Raw genomic sequence first — 15,030 nt, forward strand, 5'->3', positions numbered from 1 at the left:
GTTTGTCCTTTTATAGTGTCTTATATTTATTGTTGCAGAAAAATGTAATTCTGGAGTAGATTTAATTAAGGTTTCATAACCCTTTTGTAAACACAGTACGTAGTGAAATATTAAGTTTAATGCAGGAAGTTACCCACTTTTTTGACTAAGTACTCATCTCCAGATCATGGAGCTGCGAGAGCCCTACCGACTGAGCTACCGTGAACATTTTACCTGTTGGAGTGCCATTTTATAGATTATTTACGATTCATTGCATTTAGACCAATCGGTTCGACGAGAATGAGGTTAAGAAGTAATTAGTTTTTCATATAATAATAATGTGTTAAAAATTACGATCCCCCTGCCTGCTTATTTGTATGCTAAAAAGAATGAGGAATTGATTGTAGTAAAAGAAATACTTTATAACCATAACAATAGATGTTCACATATGTCTCTAAATTCCCAAACAAATGGGCATTTTAAGTTGTGCTCAGAACATTTCTTCAAAATACATTATTAAATTAAACTGTGTTTTGTTGGTAAATAAACATAATTATGTTTTAAAAAATGGTTACTAAATGCATCCGCTTTATATTTTCTGATTAAGTTTAATCAACAGATACGTTTAGGAATAAAGGATTTTTTAAAAAGTTTTAATTGTTCTTTAGTTTCACTATAATTTTATTTTGTTAGTTTTAATAAGAATATTTTTTTCTCATCTCGGTACTTCCAAATTATTTTTGTCTTGTAGCATAATTACAATTTGTATATCAATTAAACACGATAAATAAATGCAAAAACTGAAAACAAAACAACACATAATCAGAGAAAGTCTTAATAATTACTCGTAAATTGGCAGTGTTTTAGCAATGATAAAATGCTATTTATAAGAACATTCTTAATTTTGTCTCCATAGGGGTACAGTGTTTAGAGAGTCTGCTCTAGATCTAGAGTTGAAAAGTAAGGAGTTCATTCTTATTTCAAGTCACGACAACCCCACCCTTTGTTAAACAGCTGAGGCAGAGTTGTCTTCGTAACAGAGAAGAGAATGATCGAGATCATTTGGTAATAATATTTCACAAATAAGTCTTTTAAGTTCTTTTTCATAATCGAGGTAGTATAGTCAAAAAACCCAGATTAGAAAAGTTTCTCAAAATCGAAAAAAAATCGCCTTAATCGATTAAAAAGTTTTCTATTTTATATAGCTTGGACAATACATTAAAAAACATACATTACTTTTGTATTTACATTTAATTATCCTGCATAACCTCAGGTAACATGTCCTTGGAAATTCGAGTTTTTGTAATGTAAAATTCTGGGAAAAAGCATACCCACACGTTTATATTGATAAAGGAAGAAGTGCGAGTTTTCTGGCCTTCACCACGATATACTCCATAAGATTAAAGGATTAAAGCTGACTCTTAAAAAGCATCATGTTTCCTCTTTGTACTACTTACTACATTACTGTACACCTTTGTCCGCTATATTTCTTCGATTCCGCTATATTTATTTGAGAATTTTGGCAACCTGTACATGATATATAAAGCCCGGTGTATTTGTTTCACTTGAATGATTTTCTAGCATTGCTGTCAAATATAACATTTCCGATAGCATAGTTTTAAAGAAATCCATAAACTGAGCAAATACATGTTTTTAAAAGTAAAAATCCAACATAAACTAGAACTATACTGAGAAGTAAATTATTTTTAAGGCAATTATAGCAATATAGACAACAAGAGGCCCATGGGCCACATCGCTCACCTGAGAAGCTTTGACTATGCTGTTCTTTACCAGATTTCCCCCTTGTAATAGAATTGTGACCCCACCCTACCCCACTGACCATAATTTGGACAATTTAAAAACTACACTGTTCCAAGAAGCTTCTACATGTTTTAGCTTTTCTGGCTCAGTGGTGTGAGAAGAATATTTTCAAAGATTTTTTCCTATATATTTCTATGTAAAACTTTGATTTTCCATTGTGGCCCCGCCCTACCCCCTGGGGTAATGATTTGAAATATTTAAAATCTACACTACACCAGGATGCTTCCACATAAGTTTCAGCACTTTCACAAATTTTTACTTTATTCTTAATCCTTAGGAAAAGTAGCAATCTTGATGTATATTAATGAAAAATATTAATACTATCATCCAGAAAATTCAGAGTAGACATGTTTGAAAGCAAAACAAACACACGATATATTGTCATTTCGTGCAGTTGTGGTGAACAGACGTTGGTGGTTGAACGCGCCCGGTGAATCGAAACGTCAAACAATAACATATTTACAAAAACCTGTGTACATAACACGAATGTGATAGATTCGCAAAACTCTGTACACAACGGAATGACAATACATGTGAAGGAGTTCTGCTTTCTAACATTTCTACTCTGAATAAAATTATTTTTCTGGATTTAAGTTTTAATATTTCTCTTCAATACACAACAAGATTGCAACTCTTCCAAAGTATGAACAGTTGAAATTTACAATGGTTTTCCGAGGCGTTTCAATTTCAACTCTTAACCTCCAAAACAGGCACCATCAATTTTATTTAACTTTATGTCTTATTGATTCAGGATGTCAGCAAAAAAATAATTGTCGATCGTCTTTATGTTCGAGTTTAGAAAGCTTTTAACCTCCCTGCTACTTCGAAAAAGATTTAACTGACCTCTTTATTGTTTGTTTCATACTCTTAGTGTCCGTTATCATCTAAGGTTTCGTTATTTTGCACTCGGAAGTATGTTTTGTCTGTCATTTGTTGTTTATAAGTAAGCTTCTTTCAAACGCGCAACTGACGTTTTGAGAATTCGACGGTGAAACGTAAGCGCACAATTTCCATGCATATGATGACATATTACACTTGTGTTACCCGTTTTTCACTTGTGTTGCTAAGGCTAAGAGTAATAGAAAGGATTGTTAACTGCGTCTAAACCAATAAGAGTTTATTGAATGAAAGTATAATTAAATTACATACAACTTTTGAAATTTTTGCATCTTTTAATTTACAATTGAATACATTGTAAAATATTGCTCTGTTGCTTTCTCTGTTGATTTCCTCAGATGACTATTGTGTTGGTAAACGTTCATCCCAAACGGGGCTGGAAAAATAAATTTTGAATTAATGAATAATATAGACGTTGAAAATGTAATTTTGTGGAGAAAATGAAATACATAAAATTAAAATGTTGAATAGTACTAGTAAACCTTATCATATATATAATGATAACACCTCTATCAAAAGAGTTATGTAATATCAGCATGAACATCAAGATAAAAAAGATAATTCCAGCATGATAAACAAAGAACATGACCAAATTAACAAATAATTATAAATAATTGACAGATACATACAAGTTGTACATCGCAATTCCGTACTTGCAATATTTACTTCATTAATATCAGTAAATAAAATGGATTTCCAGTTTATTCACTCCCATTTCTAAATTTCTACTACATTATTAGTAAAATACCCCCTTCCATAACATTATTACGTACACATTTATTTTGTTTAAGTAAATTGCATTGTACGTATTAGTTTATAGATTGTCATCATCACTGCGGACAAAGTGCGAATCGAGAAAATCCTGGTTTCGGACACTAGCGACTATTGGCACTTTTTATTTAGATTAATATATATTTTTGAAATAACACAAAAAAATCACTTTCTAGAATCCAAATTTATTAAGTAGATACGCGACGATTGGATTGCTTTTATACCCGAAAAGGGTTTGATATCAAAATATTACATGTAAATGGCATTTTTTATGTACTCGCATGCGAATGATGTATGAAGAACTTCAGGACTTATCGGACAGCGAAGTCAATAAATATAACTTTAATTTAACGTAATTTACTGCCCTGATCACAAAAATGTGTCTTTAATGTATTGTTTCAATAGAATTTGCCAATAACTAACAAGTTCATTATGAAGAGCTACCAGCTTGTTTCTGCTTAACTTTGGTTGGACTAGGTCAGTTAACTCAGTACCGGGCTCAGTGCCACTCAAGTTTTTCTCAGTACTACTCAGGGTTTTCTCAGTACCACTCAATACTTACTCAGGATTTTGTTGTATTCTCAGTGCTTTTATGTTACAGTAGTGACATATCCGGCGGGACGCGATAGCCGATGCCCTTCTTTCTCTGTGCCTGCAAATATGAGTTATATTCAAAATTGTTTTGTTGAGGAAGTGGTTTCTGTTATCAAAAGTATTGGGCATTGTTCTATAAGTATATTTTGAGAGTCTACAAGTACAGCTAAAAAAAATTAAAACAAAAGTGGGGTTTTGTGCGCTTCTTTAAAAAACGATATGGAGCAATATATCACCTTTTGCACTACAATTACGTCTAACAGATAACTCAATTTTTCAGGTTTAAAAAAAAGTAATTTTTGATTGATTTTTGATTAAATACAGTTTTTTTTCCATGTATGGAGTCACATTAAAAATTGTGAAAACAAAAAAGTTTAAGATTACTTCGCATATTCAATGATTTGATCTTCCTGCTTTAAAAAAAAAATTGGTATATTCCGGGTGTTAAAAATTAATTTAAAAAGCAATGGAATCGTTTGAAAGTAATTTAAATTTCCAAGATTGAGTAGTTAAAAATATATTATACATTAGGAAAATAAAATAAAAGGTGGGGTATTTGATGTACAATTTTAAATATAACTAAAATGGTGCCAATTTTAAGCTTAGGGACTTTCATTATATATTTGATATTATTTGCCAAATATTGTATGTTGATAGAATTCATGAAAGTTAATAGATGATACTGAATATTTCGGATTTTTAAAAATCTTTTTATTCTAAAAAAAAAAACTTCCGCCACAACATATAGTTCCTCACTGAATGTTTTCGCTATGGAAATTAAAGTTGAGGTTTTAATTGATTATAGTTTAATTGGCATTTTAGAATCCAAATATATTGCAAGAACTAAAACATTATGTAGATTTCAAAAAAGATATCAATATATAAAATAAAAACAGACAAGCTCATTAAAAGAAATCAAATTTAGAATTTTATTGCTTATTTCACACTTTTCTAAAACAATATATATCTTTGCATATACATGGAGTTGAATGTGGGAAGCAAGTAAAAATATTGTTGTTTATCGTTAGAACTTGCAATTAACTGTCAACTATGACAAGAGAGTATTGGCACAAGTTGGCTGTAGAAAAGCAGGAGCTTGCAAGTGCATCTGTATTCAGCCTACGAATCCCAATATTCAGCAATTAAAGTTTAAAGACTTATTATTATATAGCTAAAACATTTTTTTCGTAATTTATAATAATAATTTCAGTTTAAAAACTCAAATTAATGATCTTTCAAATCAACGCCTGTCCTGTACATGTTCAACATCGCTTCATTCCGATGACTCTACTGAGGGTTACATATATGATTTGCTTTTTTAGGTTTGAAGCCTTGTGGGTCTAATACGTACTTCATTTTTAATTAATAATTTCATTTTTGTGTTAAAAAAAACCAATACATCTAGATACCATACGACATTTTAGTTTACAACGGGGCATTCGATATTGGACACTCGTATTCGGAATGGTTTGGGCATACTCATATTACGTACAGCAAAACTCGTTTAGTACGAACATGGATATAGCGAATTCACCGATATAGCGAAGTTATTTTAGATCCCCAGCCATATGAATTGAACGAATTTCTTATGTGGATATAACGAATTACGGATAAAGAGAACAAATTTCATTGGTCCCCGTGACATCGTTTTAACCGAGTTTTACTGTAATACAATCTCAACGTTAAATAAAACGCCAAATTAATGAATTTTGAATTCTATAGATGTTTAAAATTTTTGATTATCGACTATTTTACCTATATAATAATAATATATGCATCTGTTGACGCTTAGTAGCAAAACATTGCATGGTTTCCTTTTAAAATACATTTGTTTTATCTACAAACCAAATAATATAACAAATATTTATATTATATTATATTATATATAAATCATACCTACCTTTTAAATTTGAAGCTGTCGGGGGATATCTTGAACCCTTCATTCCCATCATCTCTATCAAAAGAGTTATGTAATATGAGCATGATCATCAAGGTAAAAAAGATAATTCCAGCATGATAAACAAAGAACATGAACAAATTAACAAATAAATATAAACAATTGACAGATACATACAAATTGTACATTGCAATTCCGTACTTGCAAAATCTACTTCATTCATATCAGTAAAGAAAATGGATTTCCAGTTTATTTACTTCCATTTCTAAATTTCTAATACATTATCAGTAAAATACCCCCTTCCTTAACATTATTACGTACACATTTATTTTGTTTAAGTAAATTGCATTGTACGTATTAGTTTATAGATTATCATCATTCCTGCTGACAAAGTGCGAATCGAGAAAATCTTGGTTTCGGACACTAGCGACTATTGGCACTTATTATTTAGATTAATACATATTTTTTGATATAACACAATAAAAATTACTTTCTAAAAACCAAATTTATTAGATAGATACCCGGTTGGATTGCTTTTATACCCGAAAAGGATTTGATATCAAAACATTACATGTTAATGGCGTTTTTTATGTACTCGCATGCGAATGATGCATGAAGAACTTCAGGAATTATCGGACAGCGAAGTCAATAAATTTAACTTAAATTTAACGTTATTTACTGCCCTGAACACAAAAATGTGTCTTTAATGTATATTTTCAATAGAATTTGCCATAACTAACAAGTTCATTTGGTAGGGCTACCAGCGTATTTCTGTTTAACATTGGTTGGACTAAGTCAGTTAACTCAGTATCGGGCTCAGTGCCACTCAGGTTTATCTCAGCACCACTCAGGGTTTTCTCAGTACCACTCAATACTTACTCAGGATTTTGTTGTATCCCGCGGGATGCCCTTCTTTCCCTGTGCCTGCAAATATGAGTTATATTTAAGATTGTTTTGTTGAGGATGTGGTTTCTGTTATCAAAAGTATTGGGCTTAGTATTTCAAGTATATTTTGAGAATGTATAAGTACAGCCTAAAAAAATTGAAACAAAAGTGGGGTTTAGTGCGCTTCTTTAAAAAACAATATGGAACAATATATCACCTTTTGCACTACAATTTCGTCTAACACATAACTAATTTCTCAGTTTTAAAAAAAGTAATTTTTGATTGATTTTTGGATTAAATACAGTTTTTTCCATGTATTGGGTCACAATAAAAATTGTGACAACAAAAAATATTTTAACATTACTTCGCATAGTCAATGATTTGACATTTCTGCGTTAAAAAAACTCTTATATTCCTAGTGATTAAAATTAATTTAAAAAGCAATAGAATCGTTTGAAAGTAATTTAAATTTCCAAGATTGAGTGGTTAAAAATATCTTATACATTACGATAATGAAATAAAAGGTGGGGTATTTGATGTACAATTTTAGATATTACTAAAATGGTGCCAATTTTAAGCTTAAATTGGGCTTTTCTTTCAGGGACTTTCACTATATATTTGATATTATTTGCCAAATACTGTATGTTGATGGAATTCATGAAAGTTAATTGATGATACTGAATATTTTGGATTTTTAAAAATCTTTTTAGCCACATCAAATAGTTCCTCAGTGAATGTTTTCGCTATGGAAATTAAACATAAGGTTTTAATTGTGTTTAATTGGTAATGATTTTGCTTATTTAGGTTTGAAGCCTTGAAATCAAATTTGGGTAAAACAAATCATAATGTATATCTTTGCATATACATGGAGTTGAATTGGGAAGCAAGTAAAAATATTTTTGAACTTGCAATTAATTTATGACAAGAATTTAATTTTTGTGTTAAAAACACAATTAAAATTTACGTATTATTATTTAGATAAAAACCAAATTAAGATAATCATTTTTCAACATCGCTTACGATGACGGGGCATTCGATATTGGACAATCGTATTTCGGAATGGTTTTGGCATAGTCATATTACGTACAACAAAACTCGTTTAGTACGAACATGGATATAGCGAATTCACCGATATAGCAAAGTTATTTTAGAGCTATATGAATTGAACGAATTTCTTATGCGGATATAACGAATTACGGATATAGAGAACTAATTTTATTGGTCCCCGTGACTTCGTTTTAACCGAGATTTACTGTAATACAATCTCAGCGTTACATAAAACGACAAAATATTGAAGTATGAATTCTATAGATGTTTAACATTTTAATTATCGACTATTTTCGTTATATAATTATATGCATCTGTTAACTCTCAGTAGCAAAATGTTGCATGGTTTCCTTTTAAAATACATTTGTTTTATCTACAAACCAAATAATATAACAAATATTATATTATATTATATTATATAAATCATACCTACCTTTTAAATTTGAAGCTGTAAGTAATTTATCATTGAACACCTTCATTCCCATCATCTCTGTCAAAAGAGTTATGTAATATGAGCACATCAAGGTAAAAAAGATAATGCCAGCATGATAAACAAAGAACATGAACAAATTAACAATTAAAATAAATATAAATAATTGACAGATACATACAAATTATACATCGCAATTCCGTACTTGCAAAATTTACTTCATTCATATCAGTAAAGAAAATGGATTTCCAGTCTATTCACTTCCATTCTAAATTTCTAATACATTTGCAGTAAAATACCCCCTTCCTTAGCATTATTACGTACACATTTTTGTCTGTTTAAGTAAATTGCATTGTACGTATTAGTTTATAGATTGTCATCATAACTGCTGACAAAGTGCGAATCGAGAAAATCTTGGTTTCGGACACTAGCGACTATTGACTCTTATTATTTAGATTAATACATATTTTTTGAAATAACACAATAAAAATCACTTTCTAGAAACCAAATTTATTAAATAGATACCCAGTTGGATTGCTTTTATACCCGAAAAGGGTTTGATATCAAAACATTACATGTAAATGGCGTTTTTTATGTACTCGCATGCGAAAGATGCATGAAGAACTTCAGGACCTATCGGACAGCAAAGTCAATAAATTTAACTTAAATTTAACGTTATTTATTGCCCTGAACACAAAAATGTGTCTTTAATGTATTGTTTCAATAGAATTTGCCATAACTGACAAGTTCATTTCGTAGGGCTACCAGCTTGTTTCTGTTTAACATTGGTTGGACTAAGTCAGTTAACTCAGAATCGGGCTCAGTACCACTCAGGTTTATCTCAGCACCACTCAGGGTTTTCTCAGTACCACTCAATACTTACTCAGGGTTTAGTTGGATCCCGCGGGATGCCCTTCTTTCCCTGTGCCTGCAAATATGAGTTATATTTAAGATTGTTTTGTTGAGGAGGTGGTTTCTGTTATCAAAAGTATTGGGCATTGTTCTTCAAATATATTTTGAGAATCTACAAGTACAGCCTAAAAAAATTGAAACAAAAGTGGGGTTTAGTGCGCTTCTTTAAAAAAAACAATATGGAACAATATATCACCTTTTGCACTACAATTTCGTCTAACACATAACTAATTTCTCAGTTTTAAAGAAAAGTAATCTTTGATTTTTGGATTAAATACAGATTTTTCCATTTATTGAGTCACATTAAAAATTGTGACAACAAAAAATATTTTAAGATTACTTCGCATAGTCAATGATTTGACCTTTCTGCGTTAAAAAGAACTCTTATATTCCTGGTGATTAAAATTAATTTAAAAAGCAATAGAATCGTTTGAAAGTAATTTAAATTTCCAAGATTGAGTGGTTAAAAATATCTTATACATTAGGATAATGAAATAAAAAGTGGGGTATTTGATGTACAATTTTAGATATTACTAAAATGGTGCCAATTTTAAGCTTAAATTGGGCTTTTCTTTCAGAACTTTCACTGTATATTTGATATTATTTGCCAATGACCAATGAGTCTACTGAGGGTTATGATTTGCTTATTTAGGTTTGAAGTCTTGTGGGTCTAATAGTTACGTACTTCATTGTGGTGTTAAAAATACCAATACATCTAGATACCAGATAACATTTTTGTTTACAACGGGGCATTCGATATTGGACAATCGTATTTCGGAATGGTTTTGGCATACTCATATTACGTACAGCAAAACTCGTTTAGTACGAACATGGATATAGCGAATTCACCAATATATAGCAAAGTTATTTTAGATCCCAACCTATATGAATTGAACGAATTTCTTATGCGGATATAACGAATTACGGATATAGAGAACAAATATTAATTTTATTGGTCCCCGTGACTTCGTTTTAACCGAGATTTACTGTAATACAATCTCAGCGTTACATAAAACGACAAAATATTGAAGTATGAATTCTATAGATGTTTAACATTTTAATTATCGACTATTTTAGCTATATAATAATAATATACGCATCTGTTGACGCTTAGTAGCAAAACATTGCATGGTTTCCTTTTAAAATACATTTGTTTTATCTACAAACCAAATAATATAACAAATATTTATATTATATTATATTATATTATATAAATCATACCTACCTTTTAAATTTGAAGCTGTCGGGGGATATCTTGAACCCTTCATTCTCTTGAAGTGTTGCACCTTTAAAACAATGCAGAAATCGGTGTCATATAAAATATCTCAATAAAAATTATCAATACAAAGTGAGAACGAAGTTTAGTTTTCTCTTCTAGTAAAAGATTTTTTAACCGATAAAAAAAGAAAAACAAAACTATTGAAATGAGGTCTGATTTGTAAATACATCTCCCTTGCTGACTTCTATCGGCGTATCCTTAAAGACACATGCATGCTTCAAAAATACTTTGAAACATATTTCTCGGAAAAAAAAAAGGTGTACGTAGAATAGGCCAAATGTTATCAATTTTCGAAAATATAATAGATTTGTTTGTATCTTCATTTTAAAGAATAAAAGATTTATGTTTTTAATAATTGATTGGAGCAGTTTATTAGTTTTATGTATTTATTCATTTATTAACAAATATAAAAAATTAATTAAATTTAAAACTGTATAATTTTCTAAAATGCAAAAAATATCTATTTATTTTATTTGAAAATTAAGAATATAACAAATAAAAAAATGATTTATGTCCCCCAAAATTTGTTTTTATTTTAAAGTTTCATTTCATTTAATCAGTTTTAGGCTCTAAAAACGCTAGTAAGTATTCTAATCATATTTAAATGACTTTCAATTATTTAACGTCCATAATGGATATAAGAATAATTGCATTTTGATACTTTTATTTGTATTGAATGAAAAAATCGGTTCCAATACAAAGATTTATTGCTTTTACAAACAGCTACGGAGTGTACACGGTCGCTCTTCTAAAAAATAAACAAGGTATAGAGGTAATTGAAAAAAGACAATAGGTGTCACTACTGTGTATCCCGAGTCTTTGGTAACATATCAATGACTTAGTGGTTTTTTCTGAACCTTCAGAGTTTTTTGGAATCCGATTTTTTTTCAAACAGATCAAAATAAAGTAAAAGTATCGAAAAAGAAATTGACGACTTAAGATTGTTAATAATTAGTCGACTATTTTGATACTCATCATTGACGTAAAATAATTGAAAGTCGTTTTAATATGCTAATAAAATACTTTCTAGAGTATTTTTGGATAAAACTGTTTATTTAAAATAAAAGTAACAAATAATTTTTTTAGGATTCGTTTATTTGCTGCATTATCAATTTCAAAAACAAATGAAAAAATAAATTGACATTTTAATTTTACATTTATTTATTTATTTCTGTCCATTAGTAGATATATTTATGCTTACGGAATAAATAAATAAAATAAATTATTAGGTTATTTGTTAATTCTTATTTATTATTTAGTCATTTTATTAATGCATTTATATATAGTTATTTTCATTTAATTTATTTATTCAATTCACTAGAAAACAATTATTCAATGCATAGATTTGATTATTTGTTCCCAAAAATTTAAATTTTACATAAACATTTATTAAGCTTAAAGATTTTATCAGTGTAGATCAAAATTAAAACAAAAAAAAATTTAAAAAATAGATTTTTTAAAAGTATACTCACCGTCAATGAAAACGCAACACTGAATAAGATGTGAATAAATTTTATGAGAAATATTATTTGCGTCATGTAAATCAATTGTCAACTTCATATGGGTTTCAGAAATGAAAATCTTGTGTTTGAAATTGAATACTTAATTGTACATTTAATAAAAACAGTTAGAAGCACGGCAAACATTGAAATCAAAATTCACAAATCAGTATCTAATGTGTCCGCCGCGTGCTGCAACACACGCACGGCATCTCCTCCGCATAGAACGAATTAGACGTTGTATTCGGGCTTGGGGAATACTTATCCATTCTTCCTGCAGTGCTGCTTCCAGCTCCTGACGTGTCTGTGGCTATAAGATGATGTTGTTTTACAGTTTTACCTAACTGGTCCCATAAATGCTCTATAGGATTCAGATCGGGTGAAAACGCCGGCCATGGAAGCGTGTTGATGCCTTGTTGGCATAAGAAGGCAGTCGTTAGACGGGCAGAGTGAGGTTGCGCATTATCCTGCTGAAACTGATGGACATCATGATACACAGCAAAGAACGGAACAACTGCAGGACGTAGTACCTCATCTATGTAACGCTGTGATGTGAGATTACCATCAATGAATTAAGGGGTGTGCGATCAAGAAACGAAATAGGTCCCCATAATTATTTTGTGTCCCGTAATCCCCATCTTTTAATTCCCGAACACAACAATTTGCGTAACAATCACCACTTCGTCGCCATACACGGACACGCCCATCATTGCCACTCAAATGAAAACGGTCACCCGTGAATAGAACTCCAGTCCATTGCCTTTGTATCCACCGCTGACGCTGCTGTGTCCACTGCAGTCGATTCTGACGTCTTATTTCCAAAAATTATTGCCATAAATGATCGTCTTGATGTAGGCGCACAAATCGAAGCCGATTTAGCACAGTTGACTCATTTGGACAAATTTTAAAACTACATCTTGCATATTTTAATTTCTCTGCTGCCGTAAGGAATCGGAACGGAGATACGTAATTGGATGAAATGGTCCTTTGGTGACTTTCACTCTAGCTCTGCCTGAGCGCAGCCTGTCATTAACGGAACCCGTCAATGCAATCCTCTGTTATATAGTGATAGTGGAGGGGGAACAGTCCATCTCTCTGACAAGCAATTTGTCGCGCAGACATGCCTGCATGAACATACCCTTTGCTTCATGGCGCTGAATTTACTTAGCCTCGGCATAATTTCAAAATGAAACGGTTAATAAAAATTTCTTTACTGGCCTTCATTCACTCGAAATTTTGCTAAGCACATGCAAATCGCTGAGTCCGATCGAGCAAATGAATAAATTCAATACAAAATCATGCGTTTCTGGCGCATACTCAGATAAACCGTATATGAATAGTCATGTCAACCGTGACCGAACGAAAATGCATTTATTATATTTTTATAATGTTTATTCAAAGTGTTAAATCAAATTTGAACCCAAATTAATTGCTGATAAAAATTATTGAAAATAGAACTGTTGCGTTTTCATTGACGGTGAGTATATATTTAATGCTGTCTAGCTTCAAAAGATGCAATAAATTGATTCTTTAGAATCAAAATATTTCATGACGTTTTTCCCTTGATATGCAAAAATTAATATAAATTATAGAAACGACAGAGGGGTGGTTAAGGGAAAGAAGGATCTTAGCTATAAAAATACTTGTTTGATTGAAATTATCCTTAATTTCAGCAATAAACGTTGTAAGATAAAACATTGTTTATTAACAAGATTCTAAAAGTATGGTTTATGTGTTTTAAACGTTTTATCTTCCCATTGTCAGGGATTTGATTACTCTTGCGATAATTTTTGCTGAAAGTGTTGAATATCTTAAAGTAAACAAATATGTGCGTATTCAAGAGGCAATGTAAAAAAGTAAAATAAAGTTCATAAGAAAGATTATAAAGCGGTGACAAATTAAGGATTTGAATTATTTCATTTTCAAGTTTCCTAGGTCTTAATTATTTTGTGTGGTAATGTTTCATTTTTAATTTACTAAATTGAAAATATCTTCTTACCTTCAGCTATTATGAAGATCAACAAAACGACAAGAAATGGCTCCCAGTGCATTATCAGGTTATCTACGAATAAAAGTTTGGAGGAAACGTAATCTTCACGTGTTCCAAAAAAGTGCATAATGCTTCAATGAACTAATTAGTTTGTAAAATTTGCAGTAATCATTTGGAAAATTTTAAAACTTTAAATTATTACATTAATTTTTCTTTACAGAAGTTCGAAGACTTACCGTGATTTGCCTCACTTGAATAGTCTTACCCTTTAATGACTTTGGTTTCTGCAATGTCGAAGTAGGCAGAAATCCTTGTAATATATAAAGTTATTTACACATATCACGTGACACCCAGTTGCCAATTAAAATGAAAGATTTTGGAAATCGAGCACTTCAAGACATCTTGATCAATGTACAAATTTCAAGTATTAAAATCTCTCAAATCTTTTTGACAAATAAAAAAAAAAATAGAATAAACATTCTGTATCAAAGATAAACCCACGTAAATATATATTGTTTGGTTCCTTATAAGCAGTTTTTTCATTTCAAAGCAGATAGGAAGAGGTGAAAAAAAAGAAACCAAATTTCCAAATTTTACTGATTTTTACGGAGGAAAACTTGAAGTTGATTAATTATCATACGAGGGTCGTTCAAAAATTACGCGGACTTGTTGCACAGAAAAGATATTAGATGATATAATCGGACAAAATGTCAAACATAATATAAAAGAATCTTTACTTATATGGTCTTCAAAATTTCATATCAAAATGTTGAAAATTGGTATCAATTTTGAGTGATTAATCCGGACATATCATTGAGTCACGGAGCAGCAAAATCTTCGACGTCACAGGCATTATAAAAAATATCTATTAAGTTTTCATTTTCTCAACATTTTCCCAAGAGTACCTGTATACTATACAGTTTGAGTTACCTTATCTACTCAACATCCAAACACCATTTTTTTGTGAAGCTTAAAGTCTATTTAACAAGTAAAGAAAATTCTTTTTTTTAACCAAAAACTGCAGGTATT

At 30.5% G+C, this 15,030-nt stretch overlaps 1 protein-coding gene across 3 annotated transcripts; it reads right to left on the bottom strand.

Moving 5' to 3' along the window:
* Positions 1 to 2,952: 2,952 nt before the first annotated feature.
* Positions 2,953 to 14,332, bottom strand: LOC134233178 (uncharacterized). 3 transcript variants are annotated; one of them, XM_062715168.1, is made up of 7 exons: positions 14,238 to 14,332; positions 14,011 to 14,073; positions 10,459 to 10,519; positions 6,839 to 6,883; positions 5,963 to 6,016; positions 4,031 to 4,120; positions 2,953 to 3,073 (listed from the first exon to the last, which is right to left on the bottom strand). In XM_062715168.1, the coding sequence occupies exons 2-7, from the start codon at positions 14,060 to 14,062 to the stop codon at positions 3,040 to 3,042; spliced, it is 336 nt and encodes a 111-aa protein (XP_062571152.1). In that variant the 5' UTR covers positions 14,063 to 14,073; positions 14,238 to 14,332; the 3' UTR covers positions 2,953 to 3,039. The 3 variants fall into 3 exon arrangements, 2 of the variants coding, with proteins under 2 accessions (XP_062571152.1, XP_062571151.1); XM_062715167.1 differs by lacking the exon at positions 6,839 to 6,883 and adding an exon at positions 9,205 to 9,249 and having other exon boundaries at positions 14,238 to 14,331; XR_009984929.1 differs by lacking the exons at positions 2,953 to 3,073; positions 4,031 to 4,120 and adding exons at positions 8,325 to 8,381; positions 9,205 to 9,249 and having other exon boundaries at positions 5,970 to 6,016; positions 14,238 to 14,248.
* Between the last annotated feature and the right edge of the window lie 698 nt (positions 14,333 to 15,030).

The sequence above is a fragment of the Saccostrea cucullata genome, unplaced genomic scaffold, assembly GCF_032062105.1.
Source record: "Saccostrea cucullata isolate Sc308-1 unplaced genomic scaffold, CSIRO_AGI_Scuc_v1 ctg4294, whole genome shotgun sequence".
NCBI classification, from domain to species: Eukaryota; Metazoa; Mollusca; class Bivalvia; order Ostreida; family Ostreidae; genus Saccostrea; species Saccostrea cuccullata.

Coding starts and splice junctions, on each gene's coding strand:
- LOC134233178 (XM_062715168.1), bottom strand. CDS start 14,062: ATGCACTGGGAGCCATTTCTTGTCGTTTTGTTGATCTTCATAATAGCT. Junction 10,520..14,010: donor GATCTTCATAATAGCTGAAG/GTAAGAAGATAT, acceptor ATTGTTTTAAAG/GTGCAACACTTCAAGAGAAT. Junction 6,884..10,458: donor GACAGCTTCAAATTTAAAAG/GTAGGTATGATT, acceptor TCATATTTGCAG/GCACAGGGAAAGAAGGGCAT.